At 39.8% G+C, this 27,545-nt stretch overlaps 1 protein-coding gene across 1 annotated transcript; it reads right to left on the minus strand.

Moving 5' to 3' along the window:
• Positions 1-4,938: 4,938 nt before the first annotated feature.
• Positions 4,939-26,718, minus strand: LOC140227595 (synergin gamma-like). Its single transcript, XM_072308012.1, has 17 exons — positions 26,607-26,718; positions 24,436-24,652; positions 23,803-23,975; positions 22,984-23,225; positions 22,358-22,627; positions 21,592-21,840; positions 20,814-21,180; positions 20,181-20,403; positions 19,324-19,585; positions 17,193-17,327; positions 14,664-14,801; positions 8,328-9,890; positions 7,734-7,864; positions 7,134-7,284; positions 6,606-6,662; positions 5,900-5,991; positions 4,939-5,228 (listed from the first exon to the last, which is right to left on the minus strand). The coding sequence occupies exons 1-17, from the start codon at positions 26,615-26,617 to the stop codon at positions 4,989-4,991; spliced, it is 4,521 nt and encodes a 1,506-aa protein (XP_072164113.1). The 5' UTR covers positions 26,618-26,718; the 3' UTR covers positions 4,939-4,988.
• Between the last annotated feature and the right edge of the window lie 827 nt (positions 26,719-27,545).

A 27,545-nucleotide genomic window follows, 5' to 3' on the forward strand; every position in this document is an offset into this window, starting at 1 on the left:
AAAATGCAAAAGAGTTTCACCAAGTTTCTATTTTCTAGCATAATGTAAGAGCAATACCTCTTCCAGAATTAGGGGGAATAATATCACCCTAAACATATGTCATTAACAGGCCAAAAGAATGTGTACTTTTCATACAAATTAAATTTTGTGGAATTCTCTTTACAATTTCTTTACACATTTTACATGATCATTGTTCTGCAGTGGTCTCACAAACTATTGTAGTCTTCTCATCAAGTGATGGTGGCACGAAGGCCTTACATATTCATGACTTTTGAATGGATTGTCCGATCTTCCTCAACCTTCAATCATGTTTTCTAGAAATATTGTGGCATTCATCGAATCCAATTTTTTTTTTTTTTTTTTTTTTGGGGGGGGGGGGAGCTTCCCATTATACTGCAACTATCCATGAAGCTTACCTTCCAAATGAGTCTAAACCAATTTGCATTTATTACTTGCTGCAAGGCAGGCCACGGTCGGACAAGCATTTTGGTTGCTGAGGAGTACATTTTGTTCTCAAGTTGTGCAAAAGATTTTAATACATTACAATACTCTTAAATTTGTCTGTAAATATCTATAAGTGCAATCTTCCTTTTGCAGAAATCAGTGTTTACAGGTAAAAACACTTCTTTTATACATGTATCTGCCAAGAAAAAGTGCTGAAATTATGCAACAACATGAACTCAACAGCATCCTTGATCAAAGCGCTGCAATAAAAGAGACGAAATCCAAAAAGACAATCAGTATGTTTCTATTTTATTAATGCTCTGTGTGCAAAGCCACAATTTGAATTGGTGATTAACAACTACCTGAAGTTCAGGTTACTTCAACAAATTTAACATACGTATATATATTATATGTATTGCACAGTTTTAAACAGTCAGCAGACAGGCTTGCTAACATTGGTTGATTGCTGCTAATTTTAAATGCTGCTGTTGTATAAAAAAAGCCACATTAGATTGGAATCTAAGGATATATTTCTTTCATATGCACTTAAATGCACTGCTGTAAAACAGGGTCATGTGAGTTTGTGATTAGGTAGAGGTATAGTCAGTACATAATGATAGTTTTATAATCAAAGCACTTAATAGTACTGAAATAACGTTAATATGTATAGTACCACACGGAAACAATTACAGGCCAATGTTTCACCTTTGTCAAGGTTGTGATTTCAAAACTGATGATCAAAGTGAAAACAAAATATTTAAACAGACATGGTAAGAAAAGGAAGTCGTCTGATAGGCAAGTCATCACTACAATACCTGGTTTTTAGCCCTTTTTTTCAATTTTGGTCGAGCTCATTACTCTGCTCATGTGTTTTTAGTTGAGAATCACCTGCTGGAGGGAATCCCGACTACAGGGAGGCATTTCATGAAGCATTTTGTTATAAGCTGCTGAAATTTTTGCATCTGATTGGATGAGACCAAATTTGTCCGACAAAAACGCTTCATGAAATACCCTTCTGGACTGAATCGAACAGAAGTCTTCAACTTCTGCTACATGTATTAAGTTCTCCTAATGAGTATGTCATGAATTGATTTTGAACAGATTCAGCAGGTATTTTGAGAGCGTCCTACTTCTCCAAATGATTGACATTTGGAAAGAGGACTAACACAAGTCTGACCATTGTATGGGAATGCATTCCTGTTCACTGTCAACTCAATGCACATTTCAAATTTGTCATGACAGCCATCTCAGCACTGTACAGAATAGCAAAATGCCAACGCGAAAAGACTACCTGTACGTAGGTCACATGTTCAGTCAGCAGTAAGTTTATGCTTCAATGATCCCATCTCTATCAGAAGTACCCCCCCCCCCCCCAATATTGTGGAAAGAAAGGGCAACTTCTGTTTATACAACATAGGAACACACAGCATCATCATACAGTTAGATAGAATATATTTACATGAATACAGCTACTACTTTAAATAGTTTTTTTTTTCTTTTTTTTTTTAGCACAATAACTATTGAAAATTTGACATCAACTAGGTGTACCAGACCTGAACTCATATCAAAACATACTGTTGTAGAGCACTTTCTTCATAACAAAGTTACCTGGTAACAAAACACTGTATCACATAAAATACATAAATACAATAGTGCAGTAACAGAACTCTTGTGAACACATACACTTTGCAGTAGTTTTTGCTTTGACAGTGGAGCTGCCAAACACATTTATCATCCTACAATACAAATTTTCTGACTGAAATACAAGCCAATTACTATTCGGTGCTTCACAAAGAATTGGAATGGAAAAAAATAAAATAAAAAGCAAATTGTCAGATGCTTATGCACAGATAACTTTAAAGTTTAGTTTATTACTTTGACTGCCTCTTATACTCTACACTAATTGCTGGGCTCATTTTGCTATTAAAGGCTTTTCATGATTACCAAATCTTTTCAAGAATCCATCTAATTTAACTAAAAACTTACATCTTACCTTGAACATAAACAGAATTTACATCTTACATGGGCAAATACCCACAAAAACATATCAGACAAATAATACAGGTATGAAAATAAGTAAATAAAAATAAATCATTTGTTGCTTTGGTGTATCAAGCTGTTTCATTGGAGGCCGTTTGAAATGCAAAGTTTCAATAACAGATGATGTACGTAACAAGCATCACTATTAAACAGAAACAATTTTTCCTTCAGTACTGCACAAATTTTCACTTCCACAAGAGTTGACATAAGATGTGATCACAAAACAGAAGTAATACTTTCTTGTGACAGAACAAATATTCCAAAAAAAAAAAATAAAGATATTTTCAGGTTTATTTTTTCTCACATGGTTCTTGCATACACCTCATACATAATTCTAGAAATCTACATGCAATGAACTGTAACCAGCTAGTATAGTATTATACAGAGTTCATGACCCAGGTTTTATAATTGCAACAGATTGACAAATTGCCTTTCACTGATGTAAGTAAAGACAAGATTTAGTAGTAGCCATGATTAAAATCATGGGCATACATACTCGGGTTGGCCTCAAACCAGTGACCTCCTGATTGCTAGAAAGCCGTCATATCCACTAGGCTACCGAGCTTCTGCCTGATAGCCTGTGATGGATCTGTTCCTTTATAGCTTTTATATCAGAAAAGAAAGTATGTCATCCAACAATCTACATGTACAATGTAGAGAATAAAGAGAAACACACACCCAAAAAGCATCTGAGTGTGCAAACTGTGTTATACTATAGGGAGAAGGGAGATCTATCAGAATATTATCACCATGGCAGCCATTTAATCTGTGTAGAAGAAAAGGCTGGAACTCACATGATTTTTTTTTTTTTTTAATGTCCCTTTAAGAAATGCAATCCAAATATTCATTCAGAATGGAGCCAAGACAATCTAGGGAGCTTAAAGAAGAATATAACTGCCAAGATAATGATTAAAGCATGGGTGACAATATTTTGCAATATATGATTCAACACCATTTTCAAAAATTTCTTAATAAGATCAAATTACCCGTCTTTCATAGACCCCACTGCTACTACATACCTCTAAGCATTACAAATGTGCATGAATGACAACAAAAAGAAAAAGAAAACAAATACTCCTTATTTGCCCTCTCATCTGGAAGAAGCAGGATTGTTGCCAGCAACAATCACTCAGTTCACCATACTATTGAAGTGCTTGGAAGGATATACTGCTGGCAATGAGTGGATCCATGTGAACAGGGTACTGTATATGCCAAATATTTCGTGAGGTCTTTATTTTCGCGAATTTCGAGAGTCGGGTGCTATTCGCGAAATTAAAGACACGCGAAAATATTGACTCTGATCCTGATGTGAATGTGACGTACGCATGTACACTTCTCCGTTCAGTGCAGGACTCCACGATCGCGAATTTAATCACTCGCGAAATCGTCGGGAATTCCAGATTCTCGAAAATTTAGACTCGCGAAATATATGGCGTATACAGTATCAAAGCACCCTAGATAGTGCGCATCCTAAGTTTAATCCTATGGTATGCCTTTGACCATCTTCATCCTCTGCTCTCGACCTTTATGGTCTTTATCAATGCGAGATCCACTAATATTTCAGAACAGATTTGGCCTCTATCCTGCACTGATAAAAGTTGAAGTGTCTGTAGCACCATATTTCTGCAGGTTAAACATGATATTAATGCAGTCTTCACTGTCATATTATCAACAGAAGACCAAAAGGAAATCTGCTCTCTACTGCTTCATTGAAGCCCACATCTCAAGTCATAAAAGAATGACATTAGTCAACAAATAAGGTCTACAGGAAAATGTGAAAACATGATTTTCCTGTACCCTCTCTGACCAAAATATAATGTAAAGGGGAAAAAAGTGAAACACATTTTGGGGGAAAAAATCCTCAGAACAGCCAACCAAATTTGACATCACCTTCGTACATCACCTTCCTACGTCGTGAGATGTACGACTCTTTCCCGTCGTACATCTCTAGAAGCATGAATGAGAGATGTTCTTTCGAGACAAGTCGGTCTAGAATTGGTTGATGGATTCTTGGATAATGAGAGTGAAGAGACAGAAAAGAGATGCTATAAATAATTCTGATTACTATGAGTCCACAACAGTACAACCTATAATCATATTCTTGAAGCTGCATGAAGTATAGGTAGCTTATCAGATCACAGGGATCCTGAAAAAGAAGTAATGAAGACAAACAAGCCCCAAAAAGGAACAAAACGCAACTGGAAACTGCTACATTGATTCTAAAGTAGTCTACCGGTATCGAGCTTATGTCCACCTGAGCAAATTCTGCTTCAATAAATTCTGTTAGATGCCTGACAAGTACTCAACATATGCAAAAGCACTCAGCTCCATTTTATCTATATACAGACAATAGCACAGAGTATTATGAACACTTTTTCTCAACTCAATATACATAACATTTTGTTGTATGCAATACACTGTAGTAACACGTTATGTATGCATACTTTGTCCCTCAAATTTTGCATAATGTGCACCACTACCTATCCAGCATGGAAGCTTCTCAATCAGAGCAGGGTGTTGAGTGGCAGAGCTGGCAGGATGGAATCTACCATGTTGACCCAGAGGTTGGCGCAGGTCGCGTGGTACTGCCTCCCTCCGTAGCTCAGCTTGTGGCTGTCCTCAGAGCGGTCGAAGGCCTTGCTGCGCGAGTCCACATTGAGGAGGCAGACACCACATGCCTGGGGTGTATTGCTGGGTTCTGGCCGCAGCATGGCCGTCTTGAAGACAAAGGAGCCCTCATTTGGCTGGCGGAGGAGAAGGCAAGGAATAACAAAAGAAATAAAATTATATCAACAAAACATAAAATGCATCAACATATGGTTAATGCACTCTACAGAAAGTGGACACACTTCCTTATTGCACGAACAGAAAATGAAATGCAGATAGACAAAAGAATAAATATATAAGGAGAAAACAACATGAAATTAATTATAATTTTGGTTTTTGATACCACAAATTCTTGTGGCCTTCACAGAAGGCACAAACACTATTTCAAGTGGATAATGGGCTTTCAAATGGCTCTCAAGTGAAACAGGCTCATTTTACCAATTTTCTATTGAGGAAAGGTAATTTTTTTTCACCTAGAATCAATGTTTTACATTAACAGATCATACAGATTAAATATACATGTGTTTCTTATCCCCTTGTGTCTGCTCTTTGCTGTTCTTTTTTTTTTTTGAGCATTTTATCATTTTTTTCTTTTTTTTTATTACTATTATCAATTTCTTTTAAGGGGAGGGGGTGGGGACTTAGTCCTAATAACCACCTTCACTCGACATGAAAAGCGCTCTGCACGATCTGATTGCTGCTACAAATCATAAGAAAACACAGAATCTTGTTCATTCATCCTTTGATTATGAGGCCCTTTAGTTCAAGAGAATAATCAGAAGAGCAAACTCTACTCAGCTATACCAACCTTGATGGAACTAAGTTGCAAAAATGCTGACAAATTATTCCAGATTTGATTGATGTCCTTCTCTAGTTTCCCTAGAATGTCATTATCAATACCTGTTCACAAAAATAAACATAAAAAGCGATAATGATAAACAGCACATCTTGCAGCTGAATGTGCAAATAAGTACAAAATACTGTGTGTATTCTTTGCAAGTGCCAATTTTTCAATTCAGCTTTATGTATTGCACTTAGTCTCATATTTTCTCTTAGTTGTTGTAAATGTTTTAGCTTCCATCACCATTTTTTGGTTAGCATTAAAGAAAATTCATCTCGCTCACCAGTGCATTAAATTTTTGTTTATAGATAAAATATAAACTTATTAATGTCAAGGGTGTAAGTCACAGATACTTAAATTTGAACTGACAAACCAGATCAACACACACAAAGCACAACAACAACAACAACAGCAGCAGCAGCAACAAGAACAACCAATCATATGGTGATAAGATGCAAACTTGGAAAACTACGGGGATTACCACGTAATATCTATTTTGAAAGGCTGCTTGCAGGAAAGTACAGCCATGTGCACTAAAGATGGGAAAAAGGAGAAGCTTGCACTGGGCACTGTTGTTTCTACTTTCATTTGAAAGAGCATCGACGAAGTACTGTTGTAATTTTCATGATAGAGACCGAAATGACACAGCTACCAAAGGGTAGAATCCACTCACCCAATCCCTGGATGGAGGTTGTGATTCGGCAAGCAACTCTGTAAACTTCAATTACGCCTAATTTACAAATGATACAAAAGAAAGCAAACAAAATTATAACAAAATCAACCAAGCATTTTTACAACAAACACACCCGCATGAAAAGCAGCTGATACACTTTAGAGAAACAGGAGAGAAATGTGCATGCTGTTTCGCATCAAGGACAAAACATTGTAGACTACTTCCTATTAGCATTCCCCCCATGGTCTCTTCAATCATTATCACATTAACATGTGCACATTGAGAATGAGAGGGGCCGCAGGACGTCGTTCAGGGTGGGGGACCAAGGTCAATGCTCTAAGAAGTCCATATCTGTACATAATGACATTTATCACAACGGACCTAAAGAATCATCATATAGGTGAAGCAAAAGGCATTATTGAAAATGAGTGGAACTTTCACCAAAGTCACAATCGAAGCATCACACGATGCTCTTCATCATATGATTACGACACACGTGATAAACACTGAGAAATTGACCGTGCTCACCGGTGAGGTAGTCGATGCCAGCCGCTGACCCAATGACCTCGCTGCACACAGAGGAGCTGCTGATGTTGTTAAAGATGGAGTTGGCCTTACTCATGACCTCATAGCACTTGCTCAGGCATTTCTCCCACTCTGACGCATGTCTGCCTTCATCCTAGATATAACAAATATTCCCAAGAAAGTGGGTGTGACTTCGACTGCAATTTGCTTGACATAAAACTTGTCATGACTCAGTTACATATATATATTTAATTTTATATTCTCTCATTAATCAGAGCTAAAGATAACAGTGAAAGCTGCACTCAATACATCTCTTCCACTCTGATTCATGCCAGCCTTACTCCCAACCGACTACTGTAAATGGAAAACTATGATTGATTCTTATCAGTCAGAGTTATAGCCATCAAAGTATCAGACAGGCCCATTCATTATTCTACCTTAGTTTGAACCTTGAAGAGCATAGCGCAGCAAAATGGAACCAATAGTAACAACAATATAGTCAAGCTTGATGACTGCAGACACTTGCTCAAACATCAAAATGTACAATTCCTCATTCGTTGATACTACAACCCGAGTCTCCATGCAGTAATTAGGGGTACTCACAGATGAATCACCAGCAACCTCTGAGTATCTATCGCCAAATAGAGTCGTGTCAGGTTTGACCGCTGCAGGGGGAGGGTGTCCACTGGATGGAAGGAGTGCCATGGTATTTCCTCCTGGCATCACAGAGGGCGCTGTTTGAAGGGGGAGGGGCAGGGTTTGGTATCCAGAGTGATATAAGAGACAGTTACCATACATAAATCTGACTCCATTTGTGACCAAACACAACCTAAATTGAACCTAAGTCATGTTGAAAAATCCAACATCCAACAGTTAATAATCAAATCTAGTTTGTATCTGCAGAAAGGAAGGAGCCCATTGATGTGTGAAGCACATCTTGGACACTCTATGACCATCCTATTAAAAACATTCCTTTGCAATAGACTTGTCATCAGTGGCAATGAAAAAATTCTGTTGCACAGTGAGCTAGAAGTGAAACACAAATGAAATCTGTGCAATGTAATTCATCTATGAACAGTTGATAAAACACTTAGTGAATACTTAAGATGAATGCAAACAAAGTACTTAGTACTTTGTGCGCAGTTTTCTCATTGAAAGATAGTGAAAATGGATGCCAGCAAATACAGCCAATGATACCTTTGCTCAGTGGAGGAGGTTCAGTAGATGAGGCTGCAGTGAAATCTCCAAAAGAGTCTCCCCTCTCTCGGGGTTCATCTGCACCTTCTTTTGATTTGGAGTCGACTGTCAGCTTCAGATCGAAATTCTTCAAGTCCAGCTCATTTATGGAGCCGATGGGAAAAGCTTTGTTCGTTGTGCTGACTGGAGTGTCCAGGGTCAACTCCAGTTTGTGTGGTTTGCTCTGCAATGAATCCGCATTCATTCCATCGCCAAGACTCAGCCCTTGTTTGCTCACCCCTTTGGGGGTGGGGTCGATGGTCTCAAAGTGCGTCTGGTAGAAGTCGGATCCCGTTCCGTCCATGCTTCCCTGCTGCGTTGCTGACCCAACCTGCTCGAAGGGATCAACCACCGACAAATCACGCAGGGCATTGAAGCGATCGTCCTCCGGGGCTTCCTCACTGCTTGGAGATGGGGACGTCATGGGAGGCGGTGTGAGGCGGAAAAAGTCTGTTGAGGATGTCGTTGGCTGTGCGACCACACCAACTCCTGGCAAGATTGTAGAGGGTTTCTGCAGAGGAACTTTAGTTGCTCCTGTCTGGAAATCTCCAAAGGATGAATCCTGGCTTGGTATCACTGGGTCTGGCTTGTCGGTCACAAAAGCATGGAGGCCAGCAAGGGAGGAGTACTTGTCAATTGTGTCTGACTCCTCAGCATTGTTCTTGGTATCTCTACCACTCCCTCCATCTTTACTCCTGGAACTGAAGAAGCCTTCAAACTCTTCCTCGTGTGGACTGGACGCCTTTTGATCCTTGTCTTTCTTTGCAGCCTCTGCCCAGTCGGAGCTCTCCCGTGGTGGAGAAAAGGCTGCAAATCCTTGGCTTGATTGCTGGGGCCGATCTCTGGCTGAGAAAGATTCAAAGAGGGCGGTTTGGTTGGCCGGAGAGGTGAAACTGGCTGCTTCCCCTGCAGATGCCACTGGGATGCCAGGAAGAGTTCCTCCAGCTTGCTGGAAGTCAGCAAACTCATCGTCATCTGTCCCACCAACAGCTGGAGGTGGGAGGGCCACTGGCTCGGTGTCAAAGAGAGAATCTCCAAGGTCTCGGAGAGCAGCATAGCGATCATTAGCAGTTTTCGACTGCATACCCTGTAGATTGGACTCTGATGCAGAATGCTTGAATGGCTGACTGCCAAGGATAGACCCAGGCATCGCTGCAGAGCTGAGACTAGTCTTTGAATCAGAGCCCGCAGTCTTGAAATCGCCAAAATCACCAAAGTCACTGTCTGCCCGTAGCTGCTCCTCAGACCCAAAGGCACGAACTGCAACACTCCCACCCTTTGTTCCTTGAGGCGGGGGTGGTATGGCAGCAAATATCCCAGCAGTTTTCTCTCTAGGTGGGACCAGAGCTGGAATGTGTGCAGCCCCAGCAGACACACTAGACGAGGAGGCCTTCTGCCCTGGTCCAGGGAGGGTTGGGATGGGCTGCGGAATGAGGTCCAAATCCCTATGCATGCTGTCTGAGGGCGCCGACTTGAAGTCATCAAAGGACTCATCCTCATCATCTCCCTCGGTAGGAGTGTGATCTGTACATGGCAGAATTGTGTAAGAATATTTACAGTGGCATTTATATACGGGTAACACTATGTATGTCATGTGTCACATATGTCACGTGTCAAATATTATGTTGAATGTCAAAACTTAAAATGTCATATGTGAAATGCCCAGCCATCGACCACTCCACAACTCATAAAGCATAGGCAATACTACTCCAATTCGTCAACATATTATACAATAATGTGGTATGCATACAAAACACACACACACAAAAAAAAAACAACAACAACACACACACACACACATAATGTATACATGTTCAATGTGACTTAAAATCATGTTGGATAAAACGGCTCTGCATATCTTATCATATTTAACCAAGCATGTTTTGCAGCAGCTGTGGCAATGTTCAAATAACTGATATTGCATCTTAGCGTTAACGGTGTTACAAAAACATGAAATTGGTCAATTTGTGTCATATCTAGCCAATGCAAAGAAAACAAAGTAAACTTACACGACAGTAAAAATTATACTTCTGACATCTGCTTTAGTTTGTCATTCTGTCTATCCTTGGACCTAGCTGTTTGTTGTTTATATTAAGCCAAAATTCATATGGTTGAAATCTCATTATCATTCACTTTTAGAACTAGCATTGACCTTTGACCACGGACAAGGATATGTCACACTCATGAATTTCCTCCACATATTGCTGTCATAGTTACTGCCCTTGCAAAGTTAAACACATTCCACTGTTTCAGTCACAACAAACATATACATTCTAGAGATTCACCTTGCTCATACTATTATGTTTATCAATTGTATAAAAACTTACGAATGTTTTTAGATTGTGACTTTGACTGCAGGTGTTGACAAGATCTATCATAAACTCATTCACACTGGCACAACAGTCATATTTACTTGAATCACATGAAGATTTGTCTGTTACTGTGTGTGATTCTAGCCCAACAGACTTGCAAGTTATCGAATAAGAATAAGGGACTCCAATTTCACTGTGCATGAAATTAGGTAAAGGATAATATCAGGAAAACTACTGGCCAGTTCAGTGGACAATGTGCATTTACATAAGAATCGGACTTTGAAAAGCAACTTTGCTGCGTCACTTTCTGAAAACAGCATGAAACGTTTATATCTAATCTACCCATAAAACTACACAGTAGGGATAAGACAACACTCCATACAATGCCAGCAACAAGCTGGAATAGGCCAATTTCAGCAATGCATTATATTGTCAGAAAGGCATTCCATGAAAACCTACTGTATACGCTATAATTTTCACGTACATAAATTTTCGCAAATTGCTGCTGTCACACATTTTCGCGAGTGGTTAAATTCGTGATTGGGGGACCAGAGAAAATATGAAGTGGCAAAGAAAGTGTGAATTTTCAACTTAACAGCAAATAAGAATGATACTAGTTATACACTGCATGAAAAAAAAACTTAACAAACTCTGCGAACTAGTAAGTTAGAATTCAAAATTTTGGAAGTGGTTAAGTCCATCGCGCTATATTTCTGACGAGTGGTACGAGGGGTACGAGTAAATTCAGCCGCAACCAGCTGGAGCATACGAAGCCCCGGCCCCTAAAGTTGACATAGGTTGCAGTACTTGTGAAGACGTAGTGGCATGCAAACGCAAGAGCTAGTAGTAGTACATGTAATCAAGGGTGACATGCCGCGCGTTTGTAACGTTGTGGCCCAATGAAAAAAAACAACAAAAGAAAGTGGAATTTCTCACAGAAATAGTATTGCGCCGTCTACTGTGCTGTGCGAATGCTACTTACAGCGACTGGGCTGTATCTAGTAGTTAGAAGTGGACGTGCTATATGTACGTAAACAAGCTTAGCCAGTATGGTCTGTTCGGTAAGCCGTGACATGGTATACTAGTACTGAAATGTTCGTATCATCAAGGCAAGGGATTCATTTTGGAAGGTAATATTTTCGCGTGCTGTTAATTTCGCGAATAGCTCCCGACTCGCGAAATTCGCGAAAATAAAACCCACATTAAATATATAGCGTATACAGTAGTTGAATAAGCAACACGCTCATCATTCTATTTCACACATCTTTTGGGGTCACGCAGAACGATATGACCATATCCTTGCCACAATTCGGGAAATGAACGTTGTGGTTTAAAGGACAAGGAAAGCTTTTCCTATGATGAATGTTATTTAGTATGTTCTTATAACTGAAATCTACAGTTGTATTCACTTTCATATTTCTGAAATCCAATTAGCTGTAATTTCAAAGGGTTACTAAATCTACATAAATTCATCCACATCATCATCTTCTCTCTCTCTCTTTCTTTCTTACTCCATCTAAGCAGACAAAGTCAAATTCAAAAGTCATGATGAAATAAATGCTGACATTGGAAAGGTAGTAGGCCCTAATGGCATTTCCTTGAAGGTATGAACCAGCAACATGCATGAAAAACAGCTGTAGATTTGAGCACAAAAAAAAGCTCTCAAATGAATGATGACCAAGTCTAATCTCTTGACATGGCATGTTTTGACAGTATGTTTTATGTTACTCTATTACAGGAGGAAAAATGACAAATAAAATTGTCACTTTTGTTTTGAGGAAACACAAGTTAGAAAAGTTGTGAAGCTGAGAAGAAACCATTTCTCTAAATGACACATGAGCTTTTACACCTGTAAAACTACCATATTTGCTGTTGTATAAACCAAAGGTCATGCATTGCTACACTCAGTAGACCTATATATTAAAATGTTGTTCCAGCAGACCTATATATTAAAATGATAAAAATGATAAAAAGTCACTTGTGACATCTACAAATACATTTCAAGGTCTCATTTTGATCATATTAAGAGCTGGATTATTGTCAACAGAGTGTTAGCTACTACAGATGTGAGCGAGTGCAACACGCAGCTCTCAAGAACACTGCAAGAACTGAAAGGTGACTTGGCCGTATCATACTTTTAAAATCTAAATACTATCATTTCATATACCATGTAACATGCTCCAAAATACCAACTTTTGCACTTCTATTACTGAAACATACCATTTAGATGATCTCAAGACACAGACTGTTTTTGCAGACCCAAATATTTTGTTACCACACTACTGCACCCCCTATTTTTGGGGTCTCTTAACCTGCGGAGATCGAGTCCCGAGTATACACGGGCAAGTGTCACTTAAAAAACACACGTCACACTGAACCCATTAGCAACTTAACTGCCCGAAACTGCCCTTTTTATATATATATATATATATATATATACAATTTTATGCTTTACCTTTCTTTTTTTTTTTTGGTTTTATATAGAATATATAATTATGTGCTTTGCCATTTTTTGTTTGTTTTTATATATAATATACAATTATGTAATTTGAAGAGGTCACAGGTCAACAAAGCATGTCAGAATTTCTTCTGTGACACACCATTCTCTTGGTAAAGTCTTAATAGGCTTTCAAATAAACATAACTTAAATATCATAGAAAAAAATAAACATGTAGTGAGCTATTTTAATCATTTATAAAGTTGCCGAAATGAGAGCAATATTGCTGTACCTTCTAGGGAAACAACAATGATACCAATATTTTCTTGAATTAACATGAACCACACTCTGTTCTGTCAAACCATGATTAAACTTATCCATTGAATGCCAACTGTCTCAGTCATGGAAAATAATGACCTTATTCATTTTTTGTTTGTTATTCATTTTTTTTTTTTTTTTTTTTTTTTTTTTTTTTTTGGGGGGGGGGGGGGGGTTCTAGGGCACGCTGTTTACACTTCATCCTAATCAGACTTACCGGTTTTGATTTGCACCATGATATGCACCATATGCATAGATTCTTGGTTTTCAAATGCTTTTTATGAATACAGACAAACTTCTACAAGGCAAAATATATGACAGAATGCACTACTACATATCTGCTAAAAAAAAAAAATAGTTCCCTTGACTTCAAAGGAAAACTCGTTTGTGCAACATTGAGTATTTGACTGACTGAACCACATAAAACCATTTGAGGTCTGCTTACTGGTGGTAGTGGACAATGCTTGTAGTGCATTGAAGCAAATCCAAATGGCCTACATATCACATTCACTTCACATTTCTAAGACAGAATGACATCTGTGAAGAAATCACTGATAGGGAAAATGCTAATGCTAAATACCTTTCACTAAATACGCACTTAATCTCATATTTACATGGCTCTAGAAGCTGTAACTCCCATCACAATGAATTCTACCAACCACTAACTTGGTGCATTGGTGATTCTTGGTATAAGAGCAACATCACATTCCTAATAAGACTGGATTTGAAAGGGTAAAATCTCTGCTATCTTTTGGCAGGAGTCCAACTCTGCATATGGTTACCAACTATGAACATCACATCACTAAATTCAGCACTGACTGGTGTATGTCACGAGAAGGCATTTTACTGATGAATGCATTGGCTGATGAAGGGGAAAAAAAGGAAAACAGGAAACAGTAAAACAAACCACTAAGACAGACACATAATTTCCAAAAGGATAAAATGATAAGAAAATCATAGAAATGCATGGAATACAGCAGGCTATATCTGAAACCACACAAAAGGGGAAAACTGAGGACTAGATATTTATACCAACAAAGGAAGGAACAAACAAAACAATTTAATAAACAAAAATACTATCAAGATATGACCAATCCAACGACAACGGGGAAGAACAGATATGGAGAGGATGACTCTTGAAATCTGGCATGCGGGATTCACCAATAGGGGGATGCTCCACAATCACAGGTGGTCTAATCGCCAGGACAACACAAAATAGCGAGAACAAACCTGAGAGAGAGCTGGAGGAGGCGGAATCGTAGGACCGTGTGGTCAACTTGTCGTATATGGTGTTCTGGTCCCAAATAAAGGGCGAGCTGCGCCCGCTTGAGGGGGCAGGAGAATTGGCAAAGATGTAGCAATTCTCCTCTACCCATGCCAGACAGACAGACAAGGGGGGAATACAAGACAGAGTCGAGAGGTCAGGGGTGAAAGGTCATTCCACAGAAATATGTTTCAAGTTTCACTAGACAGCTACCCCTCTGACCAAGTGGAATCTGGCGTTGACAATTGATTTAAATCAGGTACCAGGTGTTGGATTTTTATTCCCGTTTTTGAAAAACATCTTCTACACTTCAAATTACTTTCTCGATAACTGACTGACTGTCATTCAAGACCCTCAAATGTAGAATTTTCAGTATGTCAGATACCAAAATGCAACTTATTCCCCAAATTTCCATTCCCATCCCATTATAGCCACAAACTACGTCCCGCAATACTTTGATGGGTAGTGTATGTGGATGTTCACATTCTCAAGAAAAGAGAAAACATGGACAAGGTGTGCAAAAAATGATTCAAATATTGTTGCAGCATTAAGAAATCATCCCATAACTCAAACCCATAATCTATGATAACTATATTCTGAGATATAAAGGGCAATTATAACAGACTAAAGTAGGACTAATACCATTTGTTATTATAACAGGAGAAAAAAATAATACCAGGTTGGAAAATGATGTCAGTTAAGCAAGTTATCAGTCAAACACAAATATTTAAAGATGCAGTCAGTTGCAGGGATAAGGACATTCCACATGGAAATAGGATAGATTTCTATGGGGCAAAACTAGAGTAAGGTCAAAGGTTAGAAAACTTGTCAGACAGGTCAGGACAGCATCCACATGTGGTGTCAAGGCATGGATCGGATCACACCATGAGTTGATGGAGGACTATGAAATGAGAGTCACATAGACTAATGGATGGGATCACACATGAGTCGGCAGCATTACGTTAGTCGGTAACTAGAATGTCACTGTCATTAAACGAGAGGGGGTATGTCTTTCTTCATTTCTTACTTTCTTTGGCTGTTTTTTCCTTCAATGATAACTGAATGAGGAATTGTACATGAACTTCAGCATTACATTTATCACTGTGCCTTGTTCACTGACTCAAGGGTGCCAGAAATGGAGGTTTGAATGAAACAAAATATGAGAGGTAAAACAAGGGGTAATAAAGTACATACAAAGGCATAGACCACACAAGAGGACACAAAAATTGATTTTGTGATTGATGATACAATCTTGTCAGGAACAGAAACATTTGGCAAACCCTTTCAGATAATAATACTCATATTTGTACCTACCTTCAGGAACCTTCGCACACACAGATAAACCTATGTAAGCTATGAAATTCTAAATCAATTCTACACAGTTGTAGAGCCTTAATACCTTCAACATGTTTGCAATCTCCTCCACACACAAAATGCTTTGCCTACAATGAATGTAAGATGGAATTTCCACACATCAAAAACTAAGCAGAGCAATTTATGGATAGTTCAGACAGTGCCGCAAACTGGTGGCCAAGTTTATACACTGAGTTGTTTTGAGTATGAATTCAGAAGGGTAACTCTGGTTCAAGAAGGTATCTGATAATAGTTCTAGTGAAATAGAGGGGAAAGGAATGGGGCAGAGACTTCCAGAATACACAACATCTAAAAGAACATATTTTTGCTTTCAACACTGCACGCGATGAATAAAAAAAAATAGAGCAAGTGGTGATTTCAATAGTAGACTCCCATCAGTGTACAGTAGATGCTAAATAATTTGCAGGCATATCATTTCGTGAAGTTGAGAGTTGTGAGACAAATTCCTGGGTGGTTGAGTTCGCCATCAAGAATGCAAATATCATACTGCTTGCATATGGTCTGCATGCAGGTGTGCATGTGCACACAGTAGGCCAGGCACCTGTACGCAGCTGCTGCCTGGCTATGTTGCATACACGTACATTGCATTCGTATTTAGTACTCACAAAACCAGAGGGTGATACATTGGCAAGTTGTTTTCTTGACTCGCAAAATTTGTGAAAATAAAGCCAGAGCAAAATATTCAGCATCTACAGTAATTGAATCTGATCAGAGTATTTGCCAAAGAGAAGGGTGGAAAATATATGCTCTGGAAAAGAAATATGCAATAGCCCAGTTGGTAGCCATAGCACTGGAGTGAAATAAACTGTAACCCTTGAACTGCAATGTTTCCTTTTTTTTCTTCTTCTTCTTCTTCTTCTTTTACAGCAAACAAGGTCTATTAAATGTCTGTCAGAAATCAGTTATCAATGTTTTGATTCTCACATACTTAATACTCATGAATACTAGGGGATCAAAATGATTTGTTTACATTTTCAATCTGGTTAATTAATGAGCAGGTGCTCTATATATGTTCTGGACTGTCATAAGTTTGTTTTCTCCTGTGTATTTGTCATCATCGAGGAAGCCCGAGAGATGTTGCTCCATGAAAAGGGTTCCTCTGCAATGACAGACACACTCACCCTGTGTGAAGCTTGCTGGAGAGGCTGAGTGCCTGGAGGCGGAGGAGGAGGACACGGCGGGGATGACCAGGGAGGACAGAGTTCCACTGGAGGCCGGTTTCTTTCCCACCGCCACGCTCGTCTCTGCAGATGAGGCTGAAAAACGTACAGTGAGAACCTAGCATTGCATCCCATACGTCATCCTCAATCTCAACAAAGTGTCTCAGAAATTAAAATTGATGAAAGCAGTGCATGACACTCACATCACATTCCATACTAAGTGTATGTCTGTCCTGTTTTATATCACTAGCACCTTTTTTTAAATTTTTATTTGCTTTGCAGGGGAAGGAAGACTCAGTTCCAGTTCTATAGACTCATTCTCTCACTATCTCATTTGACGAGCATGCAAGAATTGAATTGAATACTCTATCAATAAAGAGTTTGGAAATTCATCATCCCATGTCAATACAAGATTTCTTTTCTCTTTTTATTTTCCTTTCCAGGACTTATGGGCATGAAGTAAAACCTAATTTCAGAAATATAAATCTGCTATAGAAATAAAAGATAATGAGGTTTGTCACAATGGCCACAATATGAAGTCAGACAATTAGTGACTACCTCACAGATTGATTCTATTGATGCCAGAACATGTACTAGAATAAAACTAGAAATGTCGCTTTGGCGACTGGTATGCCTCCGCCATAATGCATGATTTTCCCAATAGGTCTAGATAGTACATGTGGACAATGTGTGATTACATTTTCACAAAATTGGCAAAATATTGAAATGACAAGTTTGTCACAAATGTGTTGAATGTTCACCTTCCTTGACCTAGGTTTAATTGGATGAATAGGAGAGCATGTATCTAGGGATTTAAGGACTTTAACTTGACTTTGACCCATTCATACATTTAGGCATTGAGTAATTTTCAAGGTACAGGTGTGGAGAATAAGTGCAATTTCTGAATTGAATAGTAAATTGTTACCATTTTCATCTGGCCCTTGACCGTAAAATTCATAAGATAATCACTTTCAGGTAGAACATGCATAATATGTACTAAGTTTCAAGATAACTTGAGCCACTTCCGAGATATGGAGGAAAAAGTTAGTTCAGCACTTTCACTTGATCTTTGACCTTTTGACCTTTGAGGCAAAAAAAGAAGAAAAAAAAAACTTTCCAGAGAATTTCTATTAGGTTACACATGCATACACCAAGTACAAAAAAATAATAACCCTGCTGGCATTGCATGAATATGAGGGAAATAGTAAAATTTTGAAGTGTTGCACTTGACCTTTGACCCCTGACCTTTGACCCCATGAACCCTACATTCTCTAGATAATCACTTCCAGTCAGTACATGTATATACTATGTTCCATGAAGATACCTTGAACAATTTTCCAAGGCACGGAGAAAAAAAAAGAAGTTTTGATATTTTTACTTGACCTTTTGACCTTTGACCTTTGACCTCATGACCCAAACTTTCACCAGAGAATCTTAATTGGGTAATACATGTATACACTAAGTTTCAAGAAAATATCTTCAAGCATTCAATAGATATGGCAAAAATAGTGAAATTTCATGTATTTGACCCTGACCTTTTGACCTTTGACCTTTGACCTCATGACGCAAACTTTCACCAGAGAATCTTAATTGGGTAATACATGTATACACTAAGTTTCAAGAAAATATCTTCAGGCATTCAATAGATATGGTGGAAAAAGTGAAATTTTATGTATTTGACCTTGACCTTTTGACCTTTGACCTTGAGCATGTGCACCCAAAAGTTGATAGGCACAACTTCACCCCCTAATACACATACATGCCAAGTTTCATTAGGATACCTCAACATGTTTTGATAGTTACCTTGTCCACAAAATTCATTACGGACGGACGGAAGGACGGATGGACGGAAGGACGGACGGAAGGACGGACGGACGGACAACCCGAAAACATAATGCCTCCGGCACCACTTCGTGGCGGAGGCATAAAAAGCCAGAACAAAACCTTTTCTTTAGAAATGTGCTGAACTTTCTACGATACAAAAGCATATCATTTTGACATACACGACGCGAGTTACACTTTCTCTATGACATAAGTAAAAGCATATGAGTGAACAAAATGGATGCGACAAAATTTCTCCATTGGAGCTTACTCATTGCCGACAAAATGCTTGGAGCAGGTGGCATCTCAGCCTCAGCTGCTACAGAGGGCACACTAGGGGCCCCCTGGAAGGGCGCAAAGTCATCGTCCTCACCGGAGGTGGTCTGGGGCTGGGATGCCACAGGTGGCTGGGGTGCGGCTGAGGAGGAGAGTTGCTGCAGGGCTGGCTGCTGGGCGGGATTTTGTGGGCTTAGGTTGGGTACTGGTGCCTCGGAAAGGGTGCAGAGAGCGGGGAGTGATATCTCTTGTCCCTTCTGTAATCGAGAAGCAAAAGGATTAAATACGACTGAAATATGATTAAGGCTGTCCTAATCAAGTCGAAATAACACTGGCAGTTAAAAGTGTTGAACCTATAAACCTTCATGAAATTTTTGAAGGCTTCTGTAGTGCTGGAACATTGGATGGTAGAAGGCTTAACGGTGCACCATGTATTCTTTCTTGGGTATGTACATGTATTTGGCCCTGAAAAGGGTCTACCTATTAAAAGGGGTAAGACCTTTTCAGGGCTGCATACATACCCAATATAAACCTTCACATGCATGGATGGATACAACCTTTCAATTTGCATCCACTACCTGAAATTGCCATTTCTTTACATATTTCATAAAAGATATCTAAATTTTGCAAGAACCCTTGCCAAATACAAGTAGAAATATATGATTCAGATTGTTCCATATCACATAAATCATTAAAACAAGACAATCAAAAATGCAATTGCTTCCCCCAAATGATCTGACATAGTCGCAAGAATACATTTCTGCTGAATAGCCATCCCCCAACCCTCTCCTTCTGACAGGCCCTTCACACATCATGGTCGCAAGTCTGACACTGAAAAACTCATGTTATTACCTGAGCCTGGGCGATAAGGGCCAAGGCCATGAAAAGCTCCTGTGGAATCAGCTGGCCCGGCATGGTGAGGTTGACCATTGACCAGATGTGGCCGAGGAGAGTGCGGTCAAGGCCGGAGAGGAGAAAGATGGGGTAGAGGAGGCTCGTGTCGATTGACCCTTCTCGGACAGAAGCCTCCAGGACTTGGCGGTAGACGGTTGGCAGAGCAGACTCATTCTGCAGCCTGAGGTAAGAGTGATATCAAATTATTCTAGTTTCAACCAGACTTTGTCCTCCTGTCGGTGTGCTTTTTCATTACATAAATCTATTACTCAAAAAATCAAATACACAGTAAGATACAGACATAATATACTTCCATATTGTTGTTGTTCATTTCATGAGTTTGAAAATTTCAAGAAAGTTAACATATTACATCATTAAATTTACTTCACCAACTTCAGTACTGAGTTTTAACAACATAGAGTCATGTTCTACTACACACCATAAGAGCCTGTGTTGAAGTATCACTCTGACAAGATGGGGCAGGGATGCAAAATCAATGTGAGGTCACGGTCAAGCAAAGAATAGACTTAACACTTCAGTCACCAACCTTTGGCAGAAAAATAGTTTGGTGAAGGACACTGAGGAGCTTACCAAGCTGGAAAATGGACCGCTCCCGGTGGCTGCTGAGCAGGCAGGGCAGCCACAGGTGGATTGACTAGTCCTGTCGGTCCAAGTTGTCCCACCCCTGTCACTGCTGCTCCCACTCCCACAACGGGGACCGCAGGGGCCTGCTGGCTGGGCTCCGCTCCAGGCAGGGTGAAGAGTGAGGAGAGGTCTTCCGACTCCTTCCACTGACGGGCTTTGGCACTGGGGATAAAGGTGCTGGCTGACCTGGGTGAACTACCACCATGACCTTTAACCTCGTTGAGGGAGGGCTTCTGATTGAACCGCTTCCGCTCTTTTTGGGCTTCAGATAGGTCTGTGGATTGCATCAGCATGCTCTCAAGGGATTTTCCACCTACGAGGATTACAGGCATAATGTGAGAAGAAACAGCAAGACAATTCACTAATCAATACAAAGTTCTTTTAGATGTTCAGTATAACATTGATTTTAAAGAGTTCTTACAAAAGCATTCTTTCCCTGAATTGCACATGACACACAGAAAAAGATTCAAGCACACATACTTCATAAGTTCCCAGCAATGACCATGAATTGAAACAACACACACACACACACACAAAAAAAAATCCCCCTCCATCCCCCTCCAAAAAAAAAAAAAATCATTCACTACCACAAGCTTATCATAACTAAACAGACTTTATATTACACTTAAACCATTCAACCACAGTCTCTGACAATGTACTAGCCTCCTCAAAACCTGAAAATAAAGACAAAGACAATCAATGATGAAATTGAATGAAAGAGTACCTGGTTTCTTTGCATTGGGTATGCTGTTGCTTTCGTCCTGAGGAGTACCAGAGCTTTCAGCTGCAGGGGACTGGTTCCCAGCGGTCTCCTGCTGCTCACTGGCTTTGCCCGGTGGGGAGGGGCTTGGACCCCCAAGGAAATCACCGAAGTCATCATCATCATTCTTTTTGGGAGGGGTCTGTGATTGTGCAGCCGTGGGTGTGGTCACTCCAAGCTGCATTGGTGGTTGCTGTGATGGAGTGGTTGGTGCTGCTGAAAAACATGAAAGGAATATATTACCAATCAAGCATAAGGAGTGTTGCACACATTGGACCAGCATACATCTCATTTCTTGAGTGAACTACGAAGTGATCCTGTCAGTTACAGGATGAAGAGGGAGGGTCATTTGCTAAGACATCCTGCGAAATGGATGCTAACCTGAGCATGATCCAAGTATGGGGATATTAACCCTGCCTGTGCTTTGTTTACCAAGTGGCACAAATCACTGGTGTACACTCTGCACTAATCACCACATGTCCTGAAACTAACACAGATAATGTATTCAATCCTATTCATCTTGATTTGTTACAATTGGCCTGATATTGTGACATTCAAGTGGAATTGTCTAGCTTACACTACAGTCAAATCATCCAATCACCACTGTGGCAAATTAAGATTAACATTACGTTGTTCATGTTTGGAGTCTGTCTTGCTAACTGCACCACTGCTATAGTGATACGGATCAGGAGAAACAGCCTTGAAGATCACTCCGATTCTGCATGCATACCTGGTTTTGAAGGTGCCTGCAGGAAGTCTCCAAAATCATCCCCCTCTGTCTGATCTGACGAGATGGGTGTCAGTGACGTCGAAGGAGGGGCTGCTTTCTGGAAGCCACTGAAGCCATCGTCCAGACTCTGGGAGTGGGTCAGTGGGTGGGTGGCACTCACTGCCGGCTGCAGTGGTTGCCTGGCAACCATCACTCCACCTGGCATCATTGGCGCCATGCCAACTGGTTGGGAATGGGGAACAAACCCAGCCTGAGTGGATGCTTGCATTCCTGTGAGCATATAAGGACAAAACAGGCAGTAAAAGAGATTCAGTCTAAAGACACATAAATGTGACACACCAAAATGAAAATGCTGACAAGGAAATCTGTCTTTATCAATGTAAGAAAGGAGAAATACTAGCTGTAAATAGTACAGATATAACCATTTCTTCATCTCAAAATAGTTTCAACATCTTTTTCACTAATGTTCAAACTTGAAAGACTCTTTGATCGACGCAGCCTGTTAGAACGCATTCATGAGCCATAAAAACAACAAACAAACAAAAAACATTGTGCGAAATTTCTAAGTCTAATAATGAGGACTGCGAAATGAAAACCCTTGGGCCAGAGAGAATCCTACAACTCACCATATTGGTATGGTAAACCGGGAGCTGTTGCTGGGTGTGGTCCCTGGTTGCTAGGAGATGTCATGAGTCCCTTGGAGAGCAGTTCCCCCATATCCAGACTTTTGGAGCCCAGCGAAGCTCTGCCTCCGGTGGAGAACTCCTTCAGCTTCCTCTTCTGCTCCTCCCTGTAGCGCTCTTTCCGCTCCTGCTCTTCCTTCTTCTTTTGCTCCTCAGCCAGCTTTTTCTGCTGCTCAGCAAATTTCCTTCAAGAATATGGTTTAGATGAATCAAAATGAATGTGGGATTTGGGTCAAAATGTCATGGTTACTTTTTTAACAAGACATCAATGTCATTTTCAGAAATTTGTTTTCACAAAGAATGCAAATTCAATAGGAGAGACTGAACAATGTCACTGCTGACCAATGACTTGTATTCAATCTCCACATCATTCCTAATCAGAAAAGACTTGTATACATAAATATGCTTACCAGAAAACTGGTACTTCACTGTATAATAAGGTATCATAGCTTCATAGAACACTGTCTATATACAATGTCCATGTCAAAGATATGTAGTGGAGTATCTTATGATTTTTTTTTTTATAATTTTGGATTGAACAACATACCACAATTAGTGGATGCATTTTGACACCTCAACAATCTTTAAGAAAGGCCATGCTTTTATTAGTGGCTGTCTAACTCATTCTAAATACTGAAATATATACACATGTACAGCAAATTATCCAATTAGCTGCTGTTAAATATGAAGGACCCATTGTAATGATTATGATTACATGTATTCTGAAAACAATTTCTCATTGATGCTGCTGCTAAAACTCACTTTTGTTGTTCAGCGGTCATGTTCTGGGGGAGGCGAGGACCCATACCAGGTACCATACCTGAGGCGTCTACACCCCTGCCTACAAGGCCAGGCTGCACCATCCCTGGGTGGACCATTCCTGGTTGTCCCATGTAGACTGGTTGCACCGGTGTCTGGCCATAGCCAGTACCAGGCTACAGAAGTTTATATTAGAAGAATGAAGTAGAAGAAAGGGCTAGAATGAAGACCATGATCCTGCTACATCTATACAAAATACACTGTTGATATGTAAATGGCTTCATTAAATGCATCTTCTTTGTTTGTTGATAACACAAAGAGCATTAAAAAGAGCAACAAACAAAACCAACAGAAAACAAATATGCTCACAAACAATGCACTCACACACTTCAACATCATAGGGGATACAAATAAATGCTTATGAATACATCCAATGAAGATGCTCCATGCTCCTACATTGGTAAAGTGAATTTGCAGAGATCGACTTCACATTAGTGCAAATTCACGAAGTAGGCATGCATAAGTTCTTACACCAATGATCAAAAATTTAATGTGAATTAAAAGGGGAGGTCTGCCTATTTGATGAAATCCAGTAGCACCATGTATCAATCCTGAGAAGTTACCAAATCTACTCACATAAATGCCTCCAGGTTGTCCAGTGTACATCTGTGGAACCATTCCACCAGCTGGAACAGCAGCCGGAGGCTGTGGCATCATCTGGAAGCCCTGTGCCTGTGGCATCCCCATCCCAAACTGCTGCTGCCTAGGGTTCTGAACCCCACCAGCCCCTCCAGGCCTCACTGGCTGTGGACTTGCAGAGAAAGCCCCTGGTGGCTGAGACCCATACGGAGGTCTGCAAACGAGAGAGAAAACTGTGATTTACATACAGAAGATAGTGCATCATCTGTTTCAGGTTTCAAAGGGCAACAAAGGTGGCATGGTCTTGAGTGCATTCAATTCATTTATAAAGAGGCTTGGATTACAGGCTCATTTAATCTACCTGAGCAATGTTGTGTTTATTTTTGTTGTACAATCTCATGGAAGCAAGAGAAAAACAGTTTTGAGTGCATTGGTATCAGATTTCCATGTGAGCATTCTTTTATTTGTTTTTAAGCCCTGATGTTTCATAGTAAAGTGTGTCTACCAAATCGGGAAACATTGATATCAACATGGACTGTCATGTCCATTGCTCAAAACAACTCACTCTTTGGAACACTAGATTCCTCATTCAGATTGTGCTTGCAGTGTGGCATATGCTGTGATCACGAATTAGAGTTCAGTTTTAAGCAATAGAATGAAACTCAATATCAGCGCTTCCCAATAATTGATTTTGTTCAATCAGAAATCAAATTCATGTGGGTGATTGAAAATAAGCTAAAATAGAATCTACAATTTTTACAAAGTATTTCTTGTGATTGTGGTGCAATCTAATTAGGTTCTATGTTGAATCAAAAATATCCACATCACATGGAAACGAAAGGTACAGTGTAGGGTAAGGGCACCAGTATTCGGTCAGGCACCGGTATTCGGTCACTTATCACTAGCCACCAGCCAGTAAGTTCAACTGTCACAACACACGAAAATCACACTAATTCACAAACTTGCACACTCATTCACAACAGGAAAATCCCTTAGCCCCCTCCAAAAATCCATCCAAAATCCCAAATTTTACCATCAAAAGTGCAGAATCGGCGCTACTTTCCAAAAGCGTGCGCGGATAAGGCCCAGTTTTAAGAGTACGGGTCGCCGAAAAAGCGCTAAAAATCGAGAAATACGCCGTTCTCTTGCGGGATTTTTCGCTTATCGCAAGCTTGGAGTGTAATGGTATCCTCAAAAACGCAAAAGAAAAACAAAATGTCCGTACGTGCCGATACAGTGTCCCAATGTACAAGGGTTGAATGCAAGTGCCGAGGCCCCAGTATTCGGTCACCAACGGTCGCCCCAACTTCCCCGATGCAATTTTGCCCCAACAAGGTAGCGCGCGCGCGCATTTTTCAGCTGCCTTGAACACGCATTGACTTTGAACGCGCACATCGCGTGACCGAATACTGGAGCCGATGACCGTATACTGGGGAATTTTCAAGGTGAAATATTTCGCGATTTTGTGCAATTCTGTGAGATATTTAACGAAATGAAAGTTGAGATTAAAGAAATTTGATATATTTCACGTACATTGCTGTAGATACGATGTATGTATGTATTATTTTAGTTTGGAAAATATTGCAAAAAAGCTTAAGTGACCGAATACTGGGGATGTTACCCTACATTATAATATAGCGCCAGATTGGTGGGTGTGCTGTGAGATAGAACATCACCAATAGCCCGACCAGACGCCGGCACGATTTTTACAGCGACTGTACTAGACCCTCTACTCTAGACCCATGCTTAAGTTAACGAATCTAGCTGGAGCTAAAATATTAGATCCGAGTGTACATGTAACGTTGTGTCACACCCAGCACCGTTAGCCTCCAATACAATTGCAATTAGAATAGAACCCACATTTATACTAATAGATCTAGAGTTCATTGATTTAATAAGCGTATTTCGCAGGCAGGCCGGCCGAGTGATAGCGAGTAGGCCTACAAAGCTGTCATATCGCACTGCACTAGGCCACTAACATCACTTGCTGCTATACACATGTATGCTAACCAGTGCTACTCACTCGACTTCCACTGCATTCGTCCCCTCCCATTCATCGACGCGACGCCCGACTGAGATGCAAGATGAACAGGTACATGTAGTCATCAACAGCATTTCTAATCTTTTTTAATACTACTGAGTTTTAAAGAAAGGAAATATTTAGTTACCTGTACGCCATGATAACTACTGCAACCGCGACCAATGATTTAGATGAAAAACGTTCACTCTGCTTGAAAATACAACTGTCATTTCTCCTCAGCACGTCTTCTGCTCCTACCTGTGAGCTGTACACTGTAAGAATATGTCACGACACCTATTGCTTTACACTTACACTCCATAGATTTAGATAACAGACGGTACCTCGTCCCAAACTCGCTCACTTGTGCATAAGCGGGTACAATATCGGACTCGCCCAATGCATCGTCTCTTTAGTTCACCAATCATTTACGCCCGCCTGCGCCACTCTCCTTTTTTTTTTTTTTTGCGTATTTTTAGGTGGGCAAAATATAGACAGATGATAGAAAGAATTATGGATGGACAGATAGACAGCTTTTGCAAATTTACGTCAAATAAAGGGAAAACATACTCACACAAGCATTACAATGGTTACATCACATAAATCAAAACCAAACCAAATGAAACAGAACTAAAGGAATAATAAGAATGAATTAACGGATTTGTTATCCAATAATCATCGTACATGTTGATATGCAGTTACATAAAACAAAAACAAAAACAAGGGTAATAGAAACCAAAAAATAGCTAGTTGAGTTTGGCCCCTTGCAATTCAGGCTGTTACCAAGTATTTTTACTGTTTAGTGATGTGTCATGCTCAGTAGTTATCAATTAATGCTAACATGAATTGTTAAATCAGCAATTTTTTACGTGATGAATCTACGGGTATATTAAGAATTGTAAAAATATCATATTTATAACATGAATGATGTCTACTTCTGACAAAACAAAAAGTATATAAGAACAAATATAATTCATATTGCAATATCTCATGAGCACGTTAACTGCAATAAACGTTTTACTACAGGCTGCTTTCCGAAAACTTCTGTTTTTTTTTCTTAATTCTGATTCGGAGATCATTCCTAAAAGTT

This window comes from Diadema setosum, chromosome 4, assembly GCF_964275005.1.
Source record: "Diadema setosum chromosome 4, eeDiaSeto1, whole genome shotgun sequence".
NCBI classification, from domain to species: domain Eukaryota; kingdom Metazoa; phylum Echinodermata; class Echinoidea; order Diadematoida; family Diadematidae; genus Diadema; species Diadema setosum.

Excerpts from the sequence above, each read along its gene's own strand:
- LOC140227595 (XM_072308012.1), bottom strand. Across the intron at positions 21,181-21,591 it reads ACCCAATGCAAAGAAACCAG|GTGGAAAATCCCTTGAGAGC; the intron begins GTACTCTTTCAT and ends TAATCCTCGTAG. Across the intron at positions 5,229-5,899 it reads TGCAACTTAGTTCCATCAAG|CCAAATGAGGGCTCCTTTGT; the intron begins GTTGGTATAGCT and ends CTCCTCCGCCAG.